Below are 21,016 nucleotides of genomic sequence, written 5' to 3'. Positions count from 1 at the left end.
GTCTTCCTCTGTGAGATTTCTCTTCATGTCTTTTGCCCATTTCATGATTGGATTGTTTGTTTCTTTGGTGTTGAGTTTAATAAGTTCTTTATAGATTTTGGAAACTAGCCCTTTATCTGATATGTCATTTGCAAATATCTTCTCCCATTCTGTAGGTTGTCTTTTAGTTTTGTTGACTGTATCCTTTGCTGTGCAAAAGCTTCTTATCTTGATGAAGTCCCAATAGTTCATTTTTGCTTTTGTTTCTTTTGCCTTCGTGGATGTATCTTGCAAGAAGTTACTGTGGCCAAGTTCAAAAAGGGTGTTGCCTGTGTTCTCCTCTAGGATTTTGATGGAATCTTGTCTCACATTTAGATCTCTCATCCATTTTGAGTTTATCTTTGTGTATGGTGAAAGAGAGTGGTCCAGTTTCATTCTTCTGCATGTGGATGTCCAATTTTCCCAGCACCATTTATTGAAGAGACTGTCTTTCTTCCAATGGATAGTCTTTCCTCCTTTATCGAATATTAGATGGCCGTACATTTCAGGGTCCACTTCTGGGTTCTCTATTCTGTTCCATTGATCTATGTGTCTGTTTTTGTGCCAGTACCACACTGTCTTGATGACCACAGCTTTGTAATACAACCTGAAATCTGGCATTGTGATGCCCCCAGCTAAGGTTTTCTTTTTTAAAATTCCCCTGGCTATTCGGGGTCTTTTCTGATTCCACACAAATCTTAAAATAATTTGTTCTAACTCTCTGAAGAAAGTCCATGGTATTTTGATAGGGATTGCATTAAACGTATAAATTGCCCTGGGTAACATTGACATTTTTACAATATTAATTCTGCCAATCCATGAGCATGGAATATTTTTCCATCTCTTTGTGTCTTCCTCAATTTCTTTCAGAAGTGTTCTATAGTTTTTAGGGTATAGATCTTTTACCTCTTTGGTTAGGTTTATTCCTAGGTATCTTATGCTTTTGGGTGCAATTGTAAATGGGATTGACTCCTTAATTTCTCTTTCTTCAGTCTCATTGTTAGTGTATAGAAATGCCATTGATTTCTGGGCATTGATTTTGTATCCTGCCACGCTACCAAATTGCTGTATGAGTTCTAGCAATCTGGGGGTGGAGGCTTTTGGGTTTTCTATGTAGAGTATCATGTCATCGGCGAAGAGGGAGAGTTTGACTTCTTCTTTGCCAATTTGAATGCCTTTAATGTCTTTTTGTTGTCTGATTGCTGAGGCGAGGACTTCCAGAACTATGTTGAACAGCAGTGGTGAGAGTGGACATCCCTGTCTTGTTCCTGATCTTAGGGGAAAGGCTCCCAGTGCTTCCCCATTGAGAATGATATTTGCTGTGGGCTTTTCGTAGATGGCTTTTAAGATGTCGAGGAAAGTTCCCTCTATCCCAACACTCTGAAGGGTTTTGATCAGGAATGGATGCTGTATTTTGTCAAATGCTTTCTCTGCATCTAATGAGAGTATCATATGGTTCTTGGTTTTTCTCTTGCTGATATGATGAATCACATTGATGGTTTTACGAGTGTTGAACCAGCCTTGTGTCCCAGGGATAAATCCTACTTGGTCATGGTGAATAATTTTCTTAATGTGTTGTTGGATCCTATTGGCTAGTATCTTGTTGAGAATTTTTGCATCCATGTTCATCAGGGATATTGGTCTGTAATTCTCCTTTTTGGTGGGGTCTTTGTCTGGTTTCGGAATTAAGGTGATGCTGGCCTCATAGAACGAATTTGGAAGTACTCCATCTCTTTCTATCTTTCCAAACAGCTTTAGTAGAATAGGTATGATTTCTTCTTTAAACGTTTGATAGAATTCCCCTGGGAAGCCATCTGGCCCTGGACTCTTGTGTCTTGGGAGGTTTTTGATGACTGCTTCGATTTCCTCCCTGGTTATTGGCCTGTTCAGGTTTTCTATTTCTTCCTGCTCCAGTTTTGGTAGTTTGTGGCTTTCCAGGAATGCGTCCATTTCTTCTAGATTTCCTAATTTATTGGCGTACAGCTGTTCATAATATGTTTTTAAAATCGTTTGTATTTCCTTGGTGTTGGTAGTGATGTCCCCTTTCTCATTCATGATTTTATTAATTTGAGTCTTCTCTCTCTTCTTTTTAATAAGGTTGGCTAATGGTTTATCTATCTTATTAATTCTTTCAAAGAACCAACTCCTGGTTCTGTTGATCTGTTCCACAGTTCTTTTGGTCTCGATATCATTGAGTTCTGCTCGAATTTTAATTAACTCTCTTCTTCTGCTGGGGGTGGGGTCTATTTGTTGCTTTTTCTCTAGTTCCTTTATGTGTAAGGTGAGCTTTTGAATTTGAGATCTTTCCAGTTTTTGAATGTATGCTTGTATTGCGATGTATTTCCCCCTCAGGACTGCTTTTGCTGCATCCCAAAGATTTTGAACGGTTGTATCTTCATTTTCATTAGTTTCCATGAATCTTTTTAATTCTTCCTTAATTTCCTGGTTGACCTTTTCATCTTTTAGCAGGATGGTCCTTAACCTCCACGTGTTTGTGGTCCTTCCATATTTCTTGTTGTGATTAAGTTCTAATTTCAAGGCATTATGGTCTGAGAATATACAGGGGACTATCCCGATCTTTTGGTATCGGTTCAGACCCGATTTGTGACCCAGTATGTGGTCTATTCTGGAGAAAGTTCCATGTGCACTTGAGAAGAATGTGTATTCAGTTGAGTTTGGATGTAAAGTTCTGTAGATATCTGTGAAATCCATCTGGTCCAGTGTATCATTTAAAGCTCTCGTTTCTTTGGAGATGTTGTGCTTAGAAGACCTATCCAGGGTAGAAAGAGCTAGATTGAAGTCACCAAGTATAAGTGTATTATTATCAAGATATTTCTTGAGTTTGGTTATTAATTGGTTTAAATATTTGGCAGCTCCCACATTCGGGGCATATATATTGAGGATTGTTAAGTCCTCTTGTTGGATAGATCCTTTGAGTATGAGATAGTGTCCCTCTTCATCTCTCACTATAGTCTTCGGGGTAAATTTTAATTTATCTGATATAAGGATGGCAACCCCTGCTTTCTTTTGAGGACCATTTGAATGGTAAATGGTTCTCCAACCTTTTATTTTCAGGTTGTAGGTGTCCTTCTGTCTAAAATGAGTCTCTTGTAGACAGCAAATAGATGGGTCCTGCTTTTTTATCCAGTCTGAAACCCTGCGCCTTTTGATGGGGTCATTAAGCCCGTTCACATTCAGAGTTACTATTGATAGATATGAGTTTAGTGTCATCATATCTATTCAGTCCTTGTTTTTGTGAATTGTTCCACTGAACTTCTTCTTAAAGGGGAATTTTAAGAGTCCCCCTTAAAATTTCTTGCAGAGCTGGTTTGGAGGTTACATATTCTTTCAGTTCCTGCCTGTCTTGGAAGCTCTTTATCTCTCCTTCCATTTTGAATGAAAGCCTTGCGGGGTAAAGTATTCTTGGTTGCATGTTCTTTTCATTTAGGACCCTGAATATATCCTGCCAGCCCTTTCTGGCCTGCCAGGTCTCTGTGGAGAGGTCTGCTGTTACCCTAATATTCCTCCCCATAAAAGTCAGGGACTTTTTTTCTCTTGCTGCTTTAAGGATCTTCTCCTTATCTTTGGAATTTGCAAGCTTCACTATTAAATGTCGAGGTGTTGAACGGTTTTTGTTGATTTTAGGGGGGGATCTCTCTATTTCCTGGATCTGAATGCCTGTTTCCCTTCCCAGATTCGGAAAGTTTTCAGCTAGGATTTGTTCAAATACATATTCTGGCCCTCTGTCCCTTTCCACGCCCTCAGGAACCCCAATTAAACGTAGGTTTTTCTTCCTCAGGCTATCATTTATTTCCCTTAATCTATCCTCATGGTCTTTTAATTGCCTGTCTCTTTTTTCCTCAGTTTCCCTCTTTGCCATCAACTTGTCTTCTATGTCACTCACTCGTTCTTCCACCTCGTCAAGCCTCGTCGTTAGGACTTCTAGCTTGGATTGCATCTCATTTAATTGATTTTTAATTTCTGCCTGATTAGATCTAAATTCTGCAGTCATGAAGTCTCTTGAGTCCTTTATGGTTTTTTCTAGAGCCACCAGTAGCTGTAAAATAGTGCTTCTGAATTGGCTTTCTGACATTGAATTGTAATCCATATTTTGTAACTCTGTGGGAGAGTGGGCTGTTTCTGATTCTTTTTTTTGAGGGGTTTTCCTTCTAGTCATTTTGCTTAGTGCAGAGTGGCCAAAAACAAGTTGTATTGGGAAAAGGAGAAAAAGAGAGAGAAGGAAAGAAAAGAGAAAAAGAAAAAAGAGAAAGAAGAAAAAAATAGGGGAAAAAGAGAAGAAAAAGAATGAAAAAGAAAGAAAGGAGAAAAAAGAAAAAAGGGGGGGTGGGGGAAGCAATCAGAAATCAAGAAGAAAGAGAGAAAAAAAAAGCACAAAACAAAACAAAACAAAACAAAACAAAACAAAAACAAAAACAAAAAAACAAAAAACAAAAAAAACCACGGGGGAGTATCTTCCGATTCTGTGTAGTTTAAGTCCCTTGATTTCCCTTGGAACTGGTCCCTGTCGCTGGTCTTCTGGGGGAGGGGCCTGCTGTGCTGATTCTCAGGTGTTAGCACTTGGGGGAGCTGCTCTGCCCCTGCCTGGTGCAGGGCTCGGTGGGGGTTGTTCACCCCGTGAGGCCCCGGGAGGAAGCCACAGTGGCGGGGGCAGCTCTGGGACCCTCGAGTCAGCTCCCGCAGTAGCTCCGGGGCTCTCCGTCTGCAGGGCCTGGGGGCTCCGGGGCGGGGCCGCTGATCTGCTCAGTTCCAGGCAGGAGCGTCCTCGCTGTCCTGGGCCCTCCCGGCCTCTGCCTGTCCCGGGGGAGGCCGGATCCTGGGCTGTGTCCCGGCGCCCTGTGCTCCGGGGCCTGCGCTGTTGGATTCGCGCTCCCGGCGGTGCAGCCCCCTCCGCGGAGCCGCCGCCCGAGCCTCTCCGAGCTGTTCCCGGAGCCGCGCCGCCCCCTCCGCGGAGCTTCTTCCTCTGCCCGAGCCGCCACCGCCGAGCTGTTCCCGGAGCCGCGCAGCCCCCTCCGCGGAGCCGCCGCCCGAGCCCCTCCGAGCTGCTCCGGGTCCCGCCGAGCGCTGCAGCCCTTAGGGAGCTCGGCGCACTCTCCCGGGGCGCAGTTCCTCTGTTACTGTCCCAGGGAGCCCGAGGGCGTCCCCGCCTTTCTGGGGATCCTGCTCCAATTCCCGGGGAGCCCCTTTCCGCGGGGAAGGTCGGTGCAGCTCCTGCTCCTCCGGGACGGGGCTCTCCTGTCCTGGGGACACTCGCCCCGGCCTCAGCCCGGCTCCTCGGGGCCCCTCCCCCTTGGAGGCCTTTTGTGTCTTTATTTCTTTTTCCCCGTCTTCCTACCTTGATAGAAGCGCGAACTCTTCTCACTGTAGCGTTCCAGCTGGTCTCTCTTTAAATCTCAGGCCGAATTCGTAGGTTTTCAGGATGATTGGATGGTTTTCTAGGTAATTTGCTGAGGACAGGTGACCTGGAGACCCTACTCCTCCGCCATCTTGCCCCTCCCCCCCTTAACAATTTTTTTAAAATTTAGATTTGAGTATAATACAGATTTTCCAGGAACACTGTCATTGTTATGTTTTTAGTAATGTTTCTAAATGACCAAGTTTATAAGATTATAGCAGTTGGCATTTTTTTTTTTAAGTTTACATAGTCACCTACCAATTTTGAAGATGATAAGTGATAGCTAGGATGATACGTTATGTACCTTGATGCACTACAGTTAAGAGAGGAATGGGGTTCAGTCTTACAAACAAATTTCCTTATTCCTGGGACCCCTGGGTGGCTCAGTTGGTTAAGTGACCAACTCTTGATTTTGGCTCAGGTTATGATTTCAGGGTCATGGAACTGAGCCCTGTGTTGAGCTCTATTCTCAATGTGGAGAGCTTGAGATTGTCTCCCTCTCCCTCTGTCTCTCTCCCCCACTCCATCTCTTTCTCTCTCTCTCAAATAAATATATAAATCTTAAAAGAAGAAATTTCCTTATTCCATAGCATATTGAATATATTCATATGTATTATTGAATATATTAGATGTATAAAAGAATTATGTCTATATAGGAGTATATATAAACTCTACAGCTTGATATTTTATTTTTATACTTCTCCAACAGCCTCTTCCTTCTTAATACAGTGAATAAGTAAAACAAGAACCATGTACAAATAATTGTATAGGTTGTGTATCACATTGAAGAACTTTGGAAATTTGGATTGGGTTTTTGTACATTTTGCATAAGACTTATGTGAAGTTACAAATGATTCACAACTGAAGGCTTAATATCCAGATTAAGGAAAGTCATAATTATTGACATAGTTGAATGTGAGAAAAGCACAATGTGCTTTTTCCTTTAGCTTTTCCTTATATTGCAGACACTAGGCACAGAGAAGTAAATAGACAATCCTTGACTTCAGGAATGAAAAATAAAAGTAAGTCAAGGACAAATATGCATAAACAAATAAATGCAATGAGATAATATCATTAACAACAATATGGTTTTTTGGGAGTTTTCAATGGCTTAATGCTTTAGCACTCAAGTGCCACATCTTCATCATTCCAATTTCTAGTTAGGCTCAGATAACTTAAGGAACCACTTCAAGATCACATAGCTACTAGTAGAACTAGGCTTGGGTCCACATCTCTTATCCTAAGATTTGCTTTTATCTTATATCATTTACACATGTTGTACAGAGCAGAGAGATAGAACGTTCAGGGGGAAATTGACTCTCTTGGCTTGGGTTGAAAATTGAAACGTGGGATGCATAAGTAGAAGTACATTGGTTCTGAGGGGTAAGAGTATATCAGATGAGTGAATAGTATACATAAGGTGTGAAGAAATTTGAATAGGTATGACATTTTGAAAATTAAGAAAAAGTTCATTGTGCCAGGAGGGTCTAGTTCATTTATCCATTCATTCCACAGATAATTGTTGGATGCCTATTGCCTACCAAGGAATGTTAATCAGTAAATGAAGAATGGTAGGAGATCAAGGTCTTCATCTGTCTTCAAAGAGGGTAGAATTTCTCTGTAACTCACTAAAGACCCAAACTATCTATGGTGGACTTTATTTTTTTTTACCGATTTTTTAAATTACATAAATAGTTATATGACTATATCTGGAGCATTTTATTACTATTATTTTTTCGAGAGGGTGTAGCGGGATAAGGGAGAGAGGGACTCTCAAGCTGACTCCACGTCCAGCACAGAGCCCCACATGGGGCTCAGTCTCACGACCCTGAGGTCATGACCCGAGCCTAAATCAAGAGTCAGATACTTAACTGTCAGAGCCACTCAGGTGCCCCATATCCAGAGTATTGTATGTATGTATTGTATGTATGTATCTATGTATGTATGTATTTATTTATTTATAAAAGACTTTATTTATTCATTCATGAGAGATACAAAGAGAAAGGCAGAGACTTAGGCAGAAGGAGAAGCAGACTTCCTGAGGGTAGCTGATGGGGGACTTGATTCCAGCACCGCCTGATCCTGACCTAAGCCAAAAGCAGATGTTCAACCACTGAGCCACTGAGGCGCTCTTTCTGGAGTATTTATTTATTTATTTATTTTTCTGTAGTATTTCAAAGCAAACTCCAGATATATCATTCCATAGGAGAATATATCATAGAGATTTCTGCTTAATATGTAGTTGAAAATTCCAGTAATTAAAACAACTCAGTAAGGAAGAAGCTGCCTGGTAGGGAAATGAATGGACATCACTGAGATATATTACAAGCATTTTTTGTCGCCTTCTAGAAAGAAGACTGAAAATGAGATGAGGTTGTTAGTAAATGACCCAAAAGAACTTCTAAAACTAAAATTCTACCTTGTTCTTACTGTGTACATGAAAATCTATAAGTGAGGTAAAAAGAAGAAATAGAAAAAATAGTTTTTGTTTACATTTATGTTAAAAATATTAAGTTCGTATGAATGGGCCAAGGACAGTTGTGAAAATAAGAGAAAATTAGAATAGAACTTTCCCTCAGTTTTTTTACATTTTAAGTATTTATTATAAATTCTGTTGTTTCAAAGTTACTGAGTACAAATGAATACTTAGAGAAATTTTGGCACATTTTAGAAGACTTTCCTATGGACTGTCTTTGATCTAACTCTGCTTTCCTAAGTAGTGAAATCCTTCTTAAGTCACCTGATCCATCAGATGAACTTCTGCAAGTTCCTAGTGTTAGGGTCTTCTTACAGCTCACTACGCTTCTAGACATAGTGTAGTATCATGAAAACAAAGACAGTTACTACTTTCATTCTCTAGTAAAAAGTAGCAGATGAAGCAATTGCAACTAATTGTCAAAACATTAATCTTTCTTGCCTCAAGCTTTTAAGTTTTGAAACTTAGACCAAGTGGAAAACTAGATCCTTTTTTGCTTTTATTTTTTATGTTGGCCTAATTTATTAGATACTAGGCTATTAGTTTTTACTTTTCTTGTTGGAATTGGAAAATAGTTAATTAAAGACTGTGTATTTTCAAAAAAGGCAAGCCCTCTGAGGACAGGGATTTTTGTCATGGCAGCTTTGTCCCATAGGTTGCATCATGCGGGAGTAGGCTGGTTAGCAATTACAAGCTACTGAAGACCATTCAGAACAGCTCTTCATGTGATTTTGCCAAAAATGATTCATTGCATGATGGGAAGGGCTGATAAATTTCTACCTCATTCCTTTTAAATAATGCAAACTGTTACTTTTAGAAGATACCTAAAGTATGACACTAAATATGTCTTTTGTATCCATGTAGAGATATTACAGAACATGGAATTTCTGTTACATGGGGCTGTCATAAGTGAACATTACAGAGGAAGCTGAATGCATGTTTTCTCCTCAGACTCATCCTCTTTACCACATTTCTGACAAGTAGCCCACTATTTTCTGAAGAGTACCAGTGATGAAATGCTCATCTCCTCATATGACTGGTTACTTCACTATGGGATTGTCCTAAACATTAGCCATCTTTTTTACTTAGAACCAAAATCTTTCTGTTCTCTAATTTTTGCTTGTTTAACTCCTTCCTTCCTTGGCATCAACATGAAAATTTACACACTTTTGTCCCTGAGACCACATTTTAAGAGCAGCTATGATATTTCTTCTCAGACTTCTCCAAGCTACAGCTCATTCAGTGCATGCTGAACTAGAATATAAACCCTCTATCTCCATCTACTAGTTTCCAACATCTAGTATGTTCTTTCTTCAGCAGGAGCTATTTATACAGCCATTAACCCATCCAACAACAATTTGTTGCTTGTATCAGGTACTAGGAATACAGATGAGAATTAGATTTCCTCTATGTAGCTCTGTCTTGTGAAATAGAATAGATACAATCACAAATAAGATTAAAACAGTGTGGTAGCTGATGTCCTTCAACAGATGAATGGATAAAGATCTGATATATATATACACACACACACACACACACACACACACACACACACACAATGGAATATTAGCTAGCAGAAAGGACAAATACCTACCATTTGCTTTGACATGGATGGAACTGGAGAGTGTTATGCTGAATGAAATAAGTCAATCAGAGAAGGACAATCATCAGATGGTTTCACTCATCTGTTGAATATAAGAAATAGTGAAAGGGATTATAAGGGAAAGGAGGGAAATTGAGTGGGGAAAAATTAGAGAGGAAGACAAACCTTGAAAGACTCCTAACTCTGGAAAACAAACACAGGGTTGTGGAAAGGGAGGTGGGTGGGGAGATGGGGTTACTGGGTGGGTGATGGGCACTAAGGAAGGTGCTTGATGGGATGAGTACTGGGTGTTATACTATATGTTGGCAAATTGAATTTAAATTAAAAAAAATTTTTTAAAGTGGTAGCTGATACAGAGTTCCACCTTCTCAACTTATGAACTGTGTAAACTTGGATAGTCTCTGTATTTTATTTTTCTCTGACATAAAGCAAGCATATTACTAATCTATTTCAAGGGGTTTTTTTGATAATGGAGAACATATGCAAAGTGTGTAGCAGTCCTTGACATATAGAAAGTACCCAACATTACTTTAATTCTGTATGCACAAGATGCTGTGGGGTCACAGAGGAAAGACCCAGTCCTAGCTGAAGACAGGAGATAAGAAATGGAGAAAAGCCGGGGTTGTAGGAAACTGAGAGGAAATACGTTTTAGGGGCAACTACATTGAGGGTAAGTCATGAGGTAATATTGAGAATGGGTGAGATGAAGGAGATAAGATAAAGGAGGTAAAGTAGTGAAGCATTCCAAGTAGAGGAACCAAGGTTATGGAGACTCAATATGCATTGAGTCTGCAAAAAACATCAGGAGTAGAGGTGGATAAGTAGAAAGTTGGGCAAGGCCTAGACTTTGAAAAGTTCTCTACTTCATATTATAGCATTTTATTTTTTTAAAAGATTTTATGTATTTGAGAGAGAGCATGCGCCTGCGTGTGCGCATGAGTAGGGGTAAGCAGGAGAGGGAGAAGCTGACTCCCTACTGAGCAGGGAGCATTATATGGGTGCTCCATCCGAGGAACTAAGGATCATGACCTGAGCCGAAGGTAGATGTTTAACCAACTGAGCCACCCAGGTGCCCCATATACTATAGGGTTTTAAGTCATCCCTTTACTCTGGGTATGGTTGTGAAGATTGAGGTCATTGAACAGTTTTAGGGAATTGGTCAGGTTTCTTATGGATGACTTTAATTTAATTTAATTTAATTTTTGTTTATTGCTGAAGTATAATTGACATACAGTAAGTGTTACATTAGTTTCAGGTGTACAATATAATGGTTCAACAATTCTATACATTACTCAGTGTTCATTATTATATGTATAATTACCGTCTGTCACCACACAAAGTTATTACAATATTATTGACTATATTCCCTATGCTGTATGCTATATCCCCGTGTCTTATTTATTTTATAACTGGAAGATTATATCTCTTAATCCCCTTCACCTATTTCACCTATCACCCCACCCACCTTTCCTCTGGCAACCATCACTTTGTATTTAAGAGTCTGTTTTTGTTCATTTGTTCATTTGTTTTTTTAATTCCATGTATAAGTAAAATCGTATGGCATTTATCTTTCTCTATATTATTTCACTTAACATAATACCATCTAGACCCATCCATGTTGTCACAAATGGCAAGATTTCATTCTTTGTATGGCTGAGTAATATTCCAATATTCCATACACACCACATCTTCTTTATGCATTCTTCTGCTATGAGGAGAGTTGATCTATGTAGGACTGGTGGTGGAATTAAGTTATGAGGCTTTCCTAGTAGCCCAGTGAAGAATGATGAAAGCATTTGAACCAGCATAAGGCAGTAATGGAGAGAATAGGTAGATTTCAGAAGCATTTAGGAGGTAAACAAACAGGATATTAGGATAAGGAGAGGAAGTCCAGGGTAACTCTCCTGCTTTGGTATGAGTTACTTAGGTCAGATCATGGTACCACCAATAGAAGAATAAATAAGGAAGTAGCAAGTCTAGAGAAGGCTGTAATGAATTCTAAATGAAAATATTGATATGTGAGAAAGTTTAATGTATGAATCTGAAGATACAAGGTATTGGACTGAATGTGGATTGGGTAGTCACAACTTGTGAGAGCCTGTTCTGGCAGAGTGAGGAGTGCTGGGGAATGTGGGCAGAGAGAACACTGCATCTATCTAACTGGTCTTAAGTCTTACTAGGCCTACTTGTTCTTCACATTTGATGGGAATAATAGGTGCTAACAATACAGTTCCCCTATATTCTCCTGCTTAGACAAGCTAATAACCTGGAAGGAAAAGAAAACTATATTTAATAAGAGAAAAACATATTTTAAAGAGTGGAATTTCAAAGTTGCCTTGAGGAATTAATTGACAACCCCACCTTAAGAATTGTAGTGAGAAGTATGTTTTCCTGATTCAGACATTTATCTGCCCTAAGTTTTGTCTTTCACATATATGCTTTTTAAATTTTGATTTCTTTTTGCCAGTATCACCATAATGGCAGGAGTTTCCTCAGAAATTTTCTTAGAAGTACTTCCTAATTAACCCTTATGGGATCTGCAGCCCACTAAGGCATTTACGATGGCATGGACATAGAAAATAAGCTCTCGAGTCAGGCCAGGATTTCATTTATGGGTCTGGTACTTATTATCTGTGGATGCATCAGCAAATAAGTACCCTCTGAGCCATTATTTCCTCACCAGTAAAATGGAATAATGTCCACTCTTACTAATTTCTTCTTAAGATTAGGTTAACTAATAGGTTAAAAGTATCTGCCATCTAATAGATGTTCTGTAATTATTGATTTCTATACTAACATTAGCAGTTATCATTTGTTGTTATTTGTAGGAAATACTGACATATTGCTTTACTGTCTGCCAAGTACTACTTGAACACTTTGTATCTATTAACTGATATGATCCTCGTGACAGTCCTGAGAGGTAAACATTAGTGATGTACTCATTCTACAGATGAGACTGAAGCTTAGAACTTAAGGGACTTGCTAAATTTGCACAGTTTGGTAGTGACCAAACTTGGATTATAGATTCTTAAGAACTTTCTATAGTCCCCCAAAATGAAGCCTTGATCATAGACTTCTTATGTCAGTATTTGGATGTTTCCAAAATATGTAGAACATATATCAATTAATGTGGTTAACAGGGACTTTTAACAGTAGCTAATATGTTTTAAAAATTGTTTTAATACTCCATTAATACTGTGACATTTTAAACAATGTCTTTCTCTGATTTCAGCCTGTGAAGTTGAGGCGGGGAAAGTATACCAGGTATCCTCAAAAGAGCACATCCAGCCTTTCAAAGAAAACATGGAACAGTTTATTATTCAAGGTAAATTCTAAAGAGACATGTTGCATTTCCCTTTTTTTTCCCCCGCAGAATGGTAGGTAGAAAGCATTTTTAAAAATATGCATTGGTTTAAAGCAGATTATTTTGACATCACAGAAAAACAAATTATGTTTAATCAAGAGTCATACAGGTGTGAGTAGCAATTTGGTATACATTCTACTATGGATAATTATCATTATTGTTTTTTAATGACAGTAAATGTACTAGGTTAAAATAGCACCTGTTTATAAAGATATTAAAATTTTATGCTTTTTGTGATAGAAAATTAGACATTCTTCTGAATTTTAACTATGTTTATGACTTCAGTTCAACTTTGTATTTATTTAATTTGTCCAAACACTGAGCCAAAAAACAAAGTATATTTATGTTTTCCAGATCTTAAAACATTACAGTCTATTTTTTGTAGGATGTATAAATACCTCTAGATATTTAACACCTTTTTTCTAGAAAACTTAAATACTTAATAAATATCTTATTGACTCTTCCTGTTACATAAGCAAGGATGAAGAATTTCAGAAAATATATTTAAAAATTGTAGGACAGAATATCTATTAAAAAAGTCTTGCTTGGGATGCCTAGGTGGCTCAGTGGTTGAGCATCTGCCTTCAGCTCAGTTCCTGATCCTGGAGTCCTGGGATCAAGTCCCCCATCAGGCTCCCACAGGGAGCCTGCTTCTCCCTATGCCTATGTCTCTGCCTCTCTCTGTGTGTGTCTCTCATGAATAAATAAAATCTTCAAAAAAATAAAAATAAAAACATCTTGCCATTTTAAACATACAATTATATCAAAGCATTTATTACTCAAAACATTTCTGCTTTGGAATGTTACATCTCCTCTGAAGATCAGATTTGTGTCATGCCATGCTCTCGAAAGTTCTTGTTGTCAGGAATTTTCCTAGAGGCCGACATGGCTTCAGACTGAGGCCAAGTAATACTCTGAAGATTGGCTCCATCCTGTGTTTATTAGGTTATGGTTTTTATAGGTTGTTCAAGTGTCATTAATGATAATTTACAATGAATGAGTCGTATTGGAATTTGATTAAACATTAAACACACAAAAAACCATTAAACACAGCTTATTTTAAAGATGGGAAAATACTATTTAATCACAAGACAATCATGAAGATTGAAACAAAACTTTGGTCAGATTCATAAATCAAAGGAATTGTTATTTCTAAATTCTCAGGTCCTCATGACTTAGAGTGGAAAATCTACTTAGTAATTCCTAAATAGTCCTTGGGATAAAATCAGAGTCCTGTAGTTGGTTATATATTAGAGGACACTATAAGCTCACTACAGTCTTAATGATGAATAAAAATGAGTTTTGCTCTCCTCATTCAGTGAGGTTTTAGGATCAAGAACATGCAGTTTTAGAGGACTATATAGGTAAAGGAAGAGATAATCTTTTTGCTTATGGGATAAAGGAGTCCTTAATTCATTAACTCAGTAAAGAAAGAATGAATCTTTCTTCATAGTTCTTCTTCCAGTACTTTCAGTGACCTTTTTATTTTATGTTTGTCTGATTCAAGTGTTCTATGATTACATGTTCATTGAAGAAAAATTTGAATACCTCCTATGTGCTTAGCCATTCTTTTGGCTCCTGAGTTATAGCAATGAATAAGAAAATATACATTATCCAGAAGACAGACAATGACAATAGCACATTCTTTGGAACATTTTATGTAGATCAAATATGTCAAAATGTAGAAGAAAAGAGTCCAGCTTTAAACATAAGTACTTACGAGCCTATATTCAATTATTTCAATCTATAAACAATAGATTTCAAAATGTTTCTCTTAAGATAAAGATTTTAGAATATAGCCAATTTATTTTTTGGTCCCATGTGCCCTCTAGTTATCAGTACATATTCTGCAATTAGGTTTATATTTTTAAAAATGAATTCCACCTTAGTACAAATAATATATGCCAAATCTTTGCTTATAATTAGACTTTCCTCAATAATAAATAGTATTCTTACATTAACCTCTGTGTTCAGATTACCTTACATAGGTAATATTAATGTTTTATATATCCCATCAAAGTCTTTTTAAATGTGCCACATTTCAAAATCTAAAATCTCTCTTCAACAATTAGGAGACTATGCCCAATACTGGCCAAACATTTTTATTGCATTAGCTGCCACAACATTATAGAAACATCTCTTATCCTCATAATTCAGTTATTGTGTGACCTATGGACACAGAGTAACAGTCTTTGGATTTCATCTAGCCCTATGATCTAGTGATTCATCCACTTTTTTACTCCCTGCCTTCCCAGTTTTCCTCAAGCCAAGATTTTTATGGTCTCTGCTTAAATATTTCTTCCTTGGGAATGTCCTCACCCCTGTTCTAAAAGAGGCAGATTTAGAGAATTGAGTCCTGCCTCTACAAGGCATGTATTGTTTGTAATGGTGCCAGCTATGTATGATCTTTGGGAGAATTGAAGTGCTCAATTAATGATATTAACACTAATAAATAAGTATTTGAATTATTTATTGAATTATGTCCTGAACTCCACCCAGCATCATTTCTTCATAACACTTAATGTTTTCTACAGTTGTATTATTTATTTGCCTCTCAACAATGTAAGCTCCATTAAGAAAGCATCCTTGTTTTGTTCCCAGTTATCCTTATACCTAGAACAGTGCCTAGCATGTTGTACACACTGTCTTGCTCACCTTACAAAACCCAACAGCCCTCATTAAACCCATCTCTTTGCACCAGGGTAGCTCAACGTTTTTTTGTTTTTGTTTTTGTTTTTGTTTTTGTTTAATGTGGGAGTGGTCTGAACACCAACTGGTATCCTGTAGAAGTCATGACCACAGACCTACTGTTAGAACTCATTTCTATTCAGCACTTCTATAAGATTGTCCTTGCAAATTTGATTTTCTCAATTTCTGAGATTTGTTCTTCTATTTTCCTCTCAAACCTCCAAGGCTTTCTCTTCTGCTTCCTCATGACTCTAATGATAACCTCATTTTATCCTGGGATGAGAAAACAGATGCTGTTATACAGAAGCTCCCACACCTCCCCACCACACGTTTACAAATCTGGCTGAGGGATTTGGGCTTCATCCTGAATCCTTGGGGACCAGACGTTTAAAGACTTAGAAAGTTTACACTGGCAGCAAGTAGGATAGACTCAGTGGAGATAGATCAGACTTGGAGGCAGGAGTTGTAAAATTGGTATGAAACATTGTTAGAGAAATGAGGTGGCCTTGTTCTAAGGACATAGTGTTAGTACTGAGGAGAGGACATATTTAAGGAGTAATAATAACATAGAAGAAAAAGTACTTGGTGACCGAAGAAACTTAGAGGTGATGCATAGGTGTCTAGATTTCAGGTTTCTGTGGCTGGGGATTGGTGGTGTTAATCACTAGGATAGAGAATGTAAATATAGGAAAAGCTCTGAATAGATAGCATGACCATAAGTGGATAACATGACCATAGAGCAGGTGGATATATGCCTTAGACATGGCAAAGAGTACAAATGGAGGACTGGGCATTGTAAGCCAGGTGATTGTTGAGAAAAGAAAAACAGACTCAGGGATAGAATTCTTAAGGAGGTTACATTTATAGGATGAACAGAGGAAGCCATGACAGGTGTTAGTGGTGAGTTTAAGTAGAAAGAAAAATAAGAGGCTGTTGTGATAGAAGCCAGAATTAGGAAGAGTTTCAGAAAGGAGGGAGTGATAATAGTAGTTACTGGATGGAACATTTTTCTTGGATCGATAGAGACAGAAACCAGTTTTCTGAGCATTTAACATTTAAGAGAAGTGAGGATATAGAAGGGCACAATTCTGCAACAATTTTAAAAGTTACTGTAGGATATTGTAATGTGCATAACTGTTAGACAACTGTTTAATCAAAGTTACTATAATTTAGCTTATTTCTGATTTATGCCAACATATGTGATGATTTTATTTTTTTGGATGTATTATGATGAAAATGAATTAGTAATGACCTGACTCTTATTGAGCCTTTATCTACCATTTTTGTTAAATTTTCTTTTGTGCTTCTTTTTTAAATAGAAAATGAGAGAAGAAGTAAATGAGACAACTAGGGAATCTCATGCTAAGCTAATATTTCTTTCAGAACTCAGCACTCTCCTTCCTTTTAATTTTTCCTCTTTCTATTTGAATCCAAGTTGTATTGTAGACAAAGTATGCACATGAAAACCATACTTCGGAGCTATAAGTAACTTAGATCTAGTGGATTGTCTTTATAGGTGTCTGAGTATGGTAAGATTGCCAGGAAAGAAATACCATCCTAGTTCTATGCTGTTGGCCTCCACAGCCTTTTTACTCATATGATATATTTTGATAAGTGTATATTTTAAAACTCAGCTCAACTGTGTTTTTAAGTGAATGGCAAATTTTGTAAAAAGGTAGTCTCCCGCTATTAAATGAAGTCAAGTCCTTATTGTGATTTTATAAATCAGAAATGGCTAATGATATTTTTATTAGCCTAGCTCTCTATATCCCCACCCCCTCCCTTCCCAAACATTTTTTTTCCTTAAATGAAGCATAGTAAATTATAGCTGAACTAGAGGAATAGAACCAAAGTGAAGATGCATAAATCTGTAATCACATGCTTATCATTACAAGGGTATTGAAACCTCAACTTTCAATATACAATCTTTAGTGTTGGCAATTCTATGATTGAGAATGAAGGGATTGGGAAGGCAGTAGCACTAATCATGCCAAAGACTTAGATGAGAAGTCTGACAGAAGTATCTTCAACTGGAAACAGTGCCCATGGCATCCAATAAGCAGTACTCCATATTCAGCATGAGCATGTTTGGTCATGTCATGTTTTAATTTCTTTTTCTGAAAATATAATGAGAACACGTTTTAGTGATGACAAAAAAGGTGTATCTAATTTTTGAAAGTCTTTCATTGACCATTTAAAATAAAAAAATAAATAATTGTCATTTAAGCACTCAACTTTTTAACTTATTATTCATATAACAACAATAATATTAAGCATTAATACCAATTTGTTGTAGTAAAGAATTAACTGAAGTCGTTTTGTATTCCACATGATTTTAATTTCATAATTCTTCAGAACAGTCTTAAGTAGCCACTGTTATCCTCATTTTCCAATAAGAAAATGAATGCTCAGAGGGCTCGATACTTGACTAAAATCACGAAAAGAGATGGCAAAGTCATGTTAGAACTGAGACTTTCCATAAGAAGCTTTAGCTATATTTTATTTTAATTTAAACACTATCATTCAGGACTCCAGGAGGTAGTGGATAAGTCAGTTGTGTAATATCAGGTGGTAGAAACCATAATGCAGAAAAAAATCACATGTAATTAATAAATTAATTAAACCCATAAGTCATAATCAGAAAGTGCAGACACTTCTATATTCATGCAATATGCATGCTGACACTTTGTACCAGATAGACAAAGCTCTCTCCCCTGGTATATTGATAAATGATGATTCCATTGTACTGCTCTTGTCACTCTTAACACAGAAGAAGCATAAATTTGAAGTGATTCTTCTGAAAAGAAGAGTAGTCTATATTACTACTTCTCTCTGAGGGTTAGATTTCCACCAGCCGCAGTCATTCATTCTGTGTCGTGGATGAGAAATGATCAAAGAGCCTCTGAGGAGTGGTGGGAATTGATTCCATATGCGATTTGCTAACAACTACCTCCTGCATATTTCTACTTAGATGCTCCCACTGATGCCTCATACTAAACATCTCCATAATATGTTCCATGCTGTATCCTCTGCACTCAGTACATAACAGATTCCAAATAAATATTTATTTCATAGATAAATGAATGAAGGGATGACTTTATCAATTCAGTCAAGCCCCTCAGGTCCTCTGCCCTTCCTGTATTCCTTGTTGTTGTGATAGAACCCCCATCTGGTTGTCCATAACAGGGACTTTGGCCTCATTGTCCATTTTTAGTGGATGATTACAAGAAATAATTTTTAATAATGCATGAGTTTATTATAAAATTCAGGTATATAATGAAATGTAAATCATCTTACTATTACTTTCCTCTATTTGGACAATGTTGTATTTCAGTTCTATCCTTCCAGAGGTAATTTGTGCATATACATATACATATACATATACATTTGTATTTATATATATTTTACCAGTGGTTAAATCCTACTTGTTGTTTTTGTCCCTTGGTTTTTCATTTTTATGACAAAATATTTTATCTTTATGTGTATTTTATATTTATATATAATAGACATAGCATAAATATACATGGATGCATGCAAGTTATAATTTTGTATGTTTTATGTTCATTTTTTATATAACACAAAACTATATCTTATTATTCATTATTTGCTATTAAGTATGTTTTATAAAGTTGCCACAATACTGAATTAATTAACACTGAACCATTACTCATAGGAGCAAATACAAGGTTCAGTTTCTTCCAGGATCTGGTTACATTGGTCTCATTTTCATCAGTCAACATACAATATTGTTTTTTATGTGTGTTCATGTTTTTTTATTAAATAGGGTTTATTTTTCTCAAGTTTATGTGTGCTTATGTTTGAAGACACCTCGTTTAATATACATTGTTGATTCATAGTACCTTGCCAACAACCAGCAGCATCATAAATTGTACCGGAACCAAGCGTATCTAACACATGTACTTTCTCTGTAAGACACGTCACAGACTTTTGTGTGCTTAGGAGTGAGCACTAGACAGCACTATAGCACTGTATTGATGGCCATTTTGAAAAGATAAATTACCAAAAAAAAAAAAAAAGAAAGAAAAAAGACACCAAAAATGCAAGAAAAGTCACAATATGGACTAAGAAAAAGACATTAGTTTGTTTCCCAGTTAGGAGTCTCTCATGTTCTGTCTCCCTTTCTGATATTTCCCACAAACTAGAGGTGGTTAGAAAGGGAGGTGGACGGGGGCGGGGGGGTGGTGGTAACTGGGTGATTGGCACTGAGAGGGGCACTTGATGGGATGAGCACTGGGTGTTATTCTATATGTTGGCAAATTGAACACCAATAAAAAATAAATTAAAAAAAAAAGAAAAGAAAAAGACATTAGGGTATTTGAATCATCGGGCTCCTAGACAAAGCTTAAACAAAGTTTTAAATGTTTTAAAATGTTTTAAAAAGTGATTAGTTCCGATCTACACTTGTATCAGCTGAGTTCTAGTTGTATCAAATACTTGTCAGCATGTGGGCCTTAGATACAACAAGTCTATTATTTAAAATGATATTCAACAGAGGTTTTAATTTGCATTTGATTTTTTTTATGAGAGGTTAGTATATTTTCATGTCTTTATAGTTGCTTCGTCTTCTATGAACTACTTTTGAGTCTTTTGACTATTTTTCTGTAAATTATTTCTCTGTCTTTTTCTTATTGAATTATTAGGAACTCTTTATGTATTTAGGATATTAAAATGTTGCAAGCATGCATATCTCCCACTTTGGAGATTCCCTTTCCACTTTTCTTGTGCTGACAATTGATGAACAGAAGTTCTTTATTTCTGTATAGTGATATTTATCAACCTCCCTCTTGATGAGATACAATTTTTATCTTATTTAAGAAATCTTTCCATGTTACAGGGTCATAAAGATATTGTCCTATATTATCCTGTAAAAATATCATAGTTTTACTTTCAAATTTAGTCCTTATCAGATTTTTATGTATGTGTATAATTGATTTTTATGTATGGTCTATAAAAGTCAAACTGATTTATTTTACATAGATAATGTTTTAGTCATTGAGTACCATGTAATGAATAAGCCATTCCTTCTCTTCTAAAATGCAGTGCTATTGTGTCATGTACAAATTTTCTGTATATGTATATGTTGTTTTTCTGGGTTTTCTCTGTATGATTGCATTGGCCTATTTCCAGTATTGATCTACATAATGTAACCTATTACTATCTTATTTTCTGTAGCCTTCTAAGAATACTTGAAATTAGATTAGATTTCCATTTTCTTTAGGAGCGTTATGCCTCTTATTATTAACTTATTCCATATAATTTTAGAATCAAGTTGTCAAGTTCCACCAAAAATAAAATTCTGTTAGGATTTTGAAACCATTAGGCTATACATCAGCTTGGAGAGAACTGACATCTTATGAATTGAAACTATGAATATGAGGAAGACTAGCATCCATTTATGCCTCCTTTGAAGTTGGTATAAAAAGTTGTACAATT

At 36.9% G+C, this 21,016-nt stretch overlaps 1 protein-coding gene across 2 annotated transcripts in view; it reads left to right on the top strand.

Moving 5' to 3' along the window:
• Window positions 1-21,016, top strand: part of FMN2 (formin 2) — a 369,098-nt gene that overhangs the window by 259,646 nt on the left and 88,436 nt on the right. For both annotated transcript variants that reach the window (XM_041773384.1, XM_041773378.1), the window contains one exon: window positions 12,743-12,835. In XM_041773384.1, the coding sequence (XP_041629318.1) occupies window positions 12,743-12,835 (93 nt within the window). The remainder of the gene's footprint in view (window positions 1-12,742; window positions 12,836-21,016) is intronic.

This window comes from Vulpes lagopus, chromosome 1, assembly GCF_018345385.1.
Source record: "Vulpes lagopus strain Blue_001 chromosome 1, ASM1834538v1, whole genome shotgun sequence".
Lineage (NCBI taxonomy): Eukaryota > Metazoa > Chordata > Mammalia > Carnivora > Canidae > Vulpes > Vulpes lagopus.
Note: the sequence above shows the minus strand (reverse complement) of the source record. Positions and strands in the feature narration are given on the sequence as shown.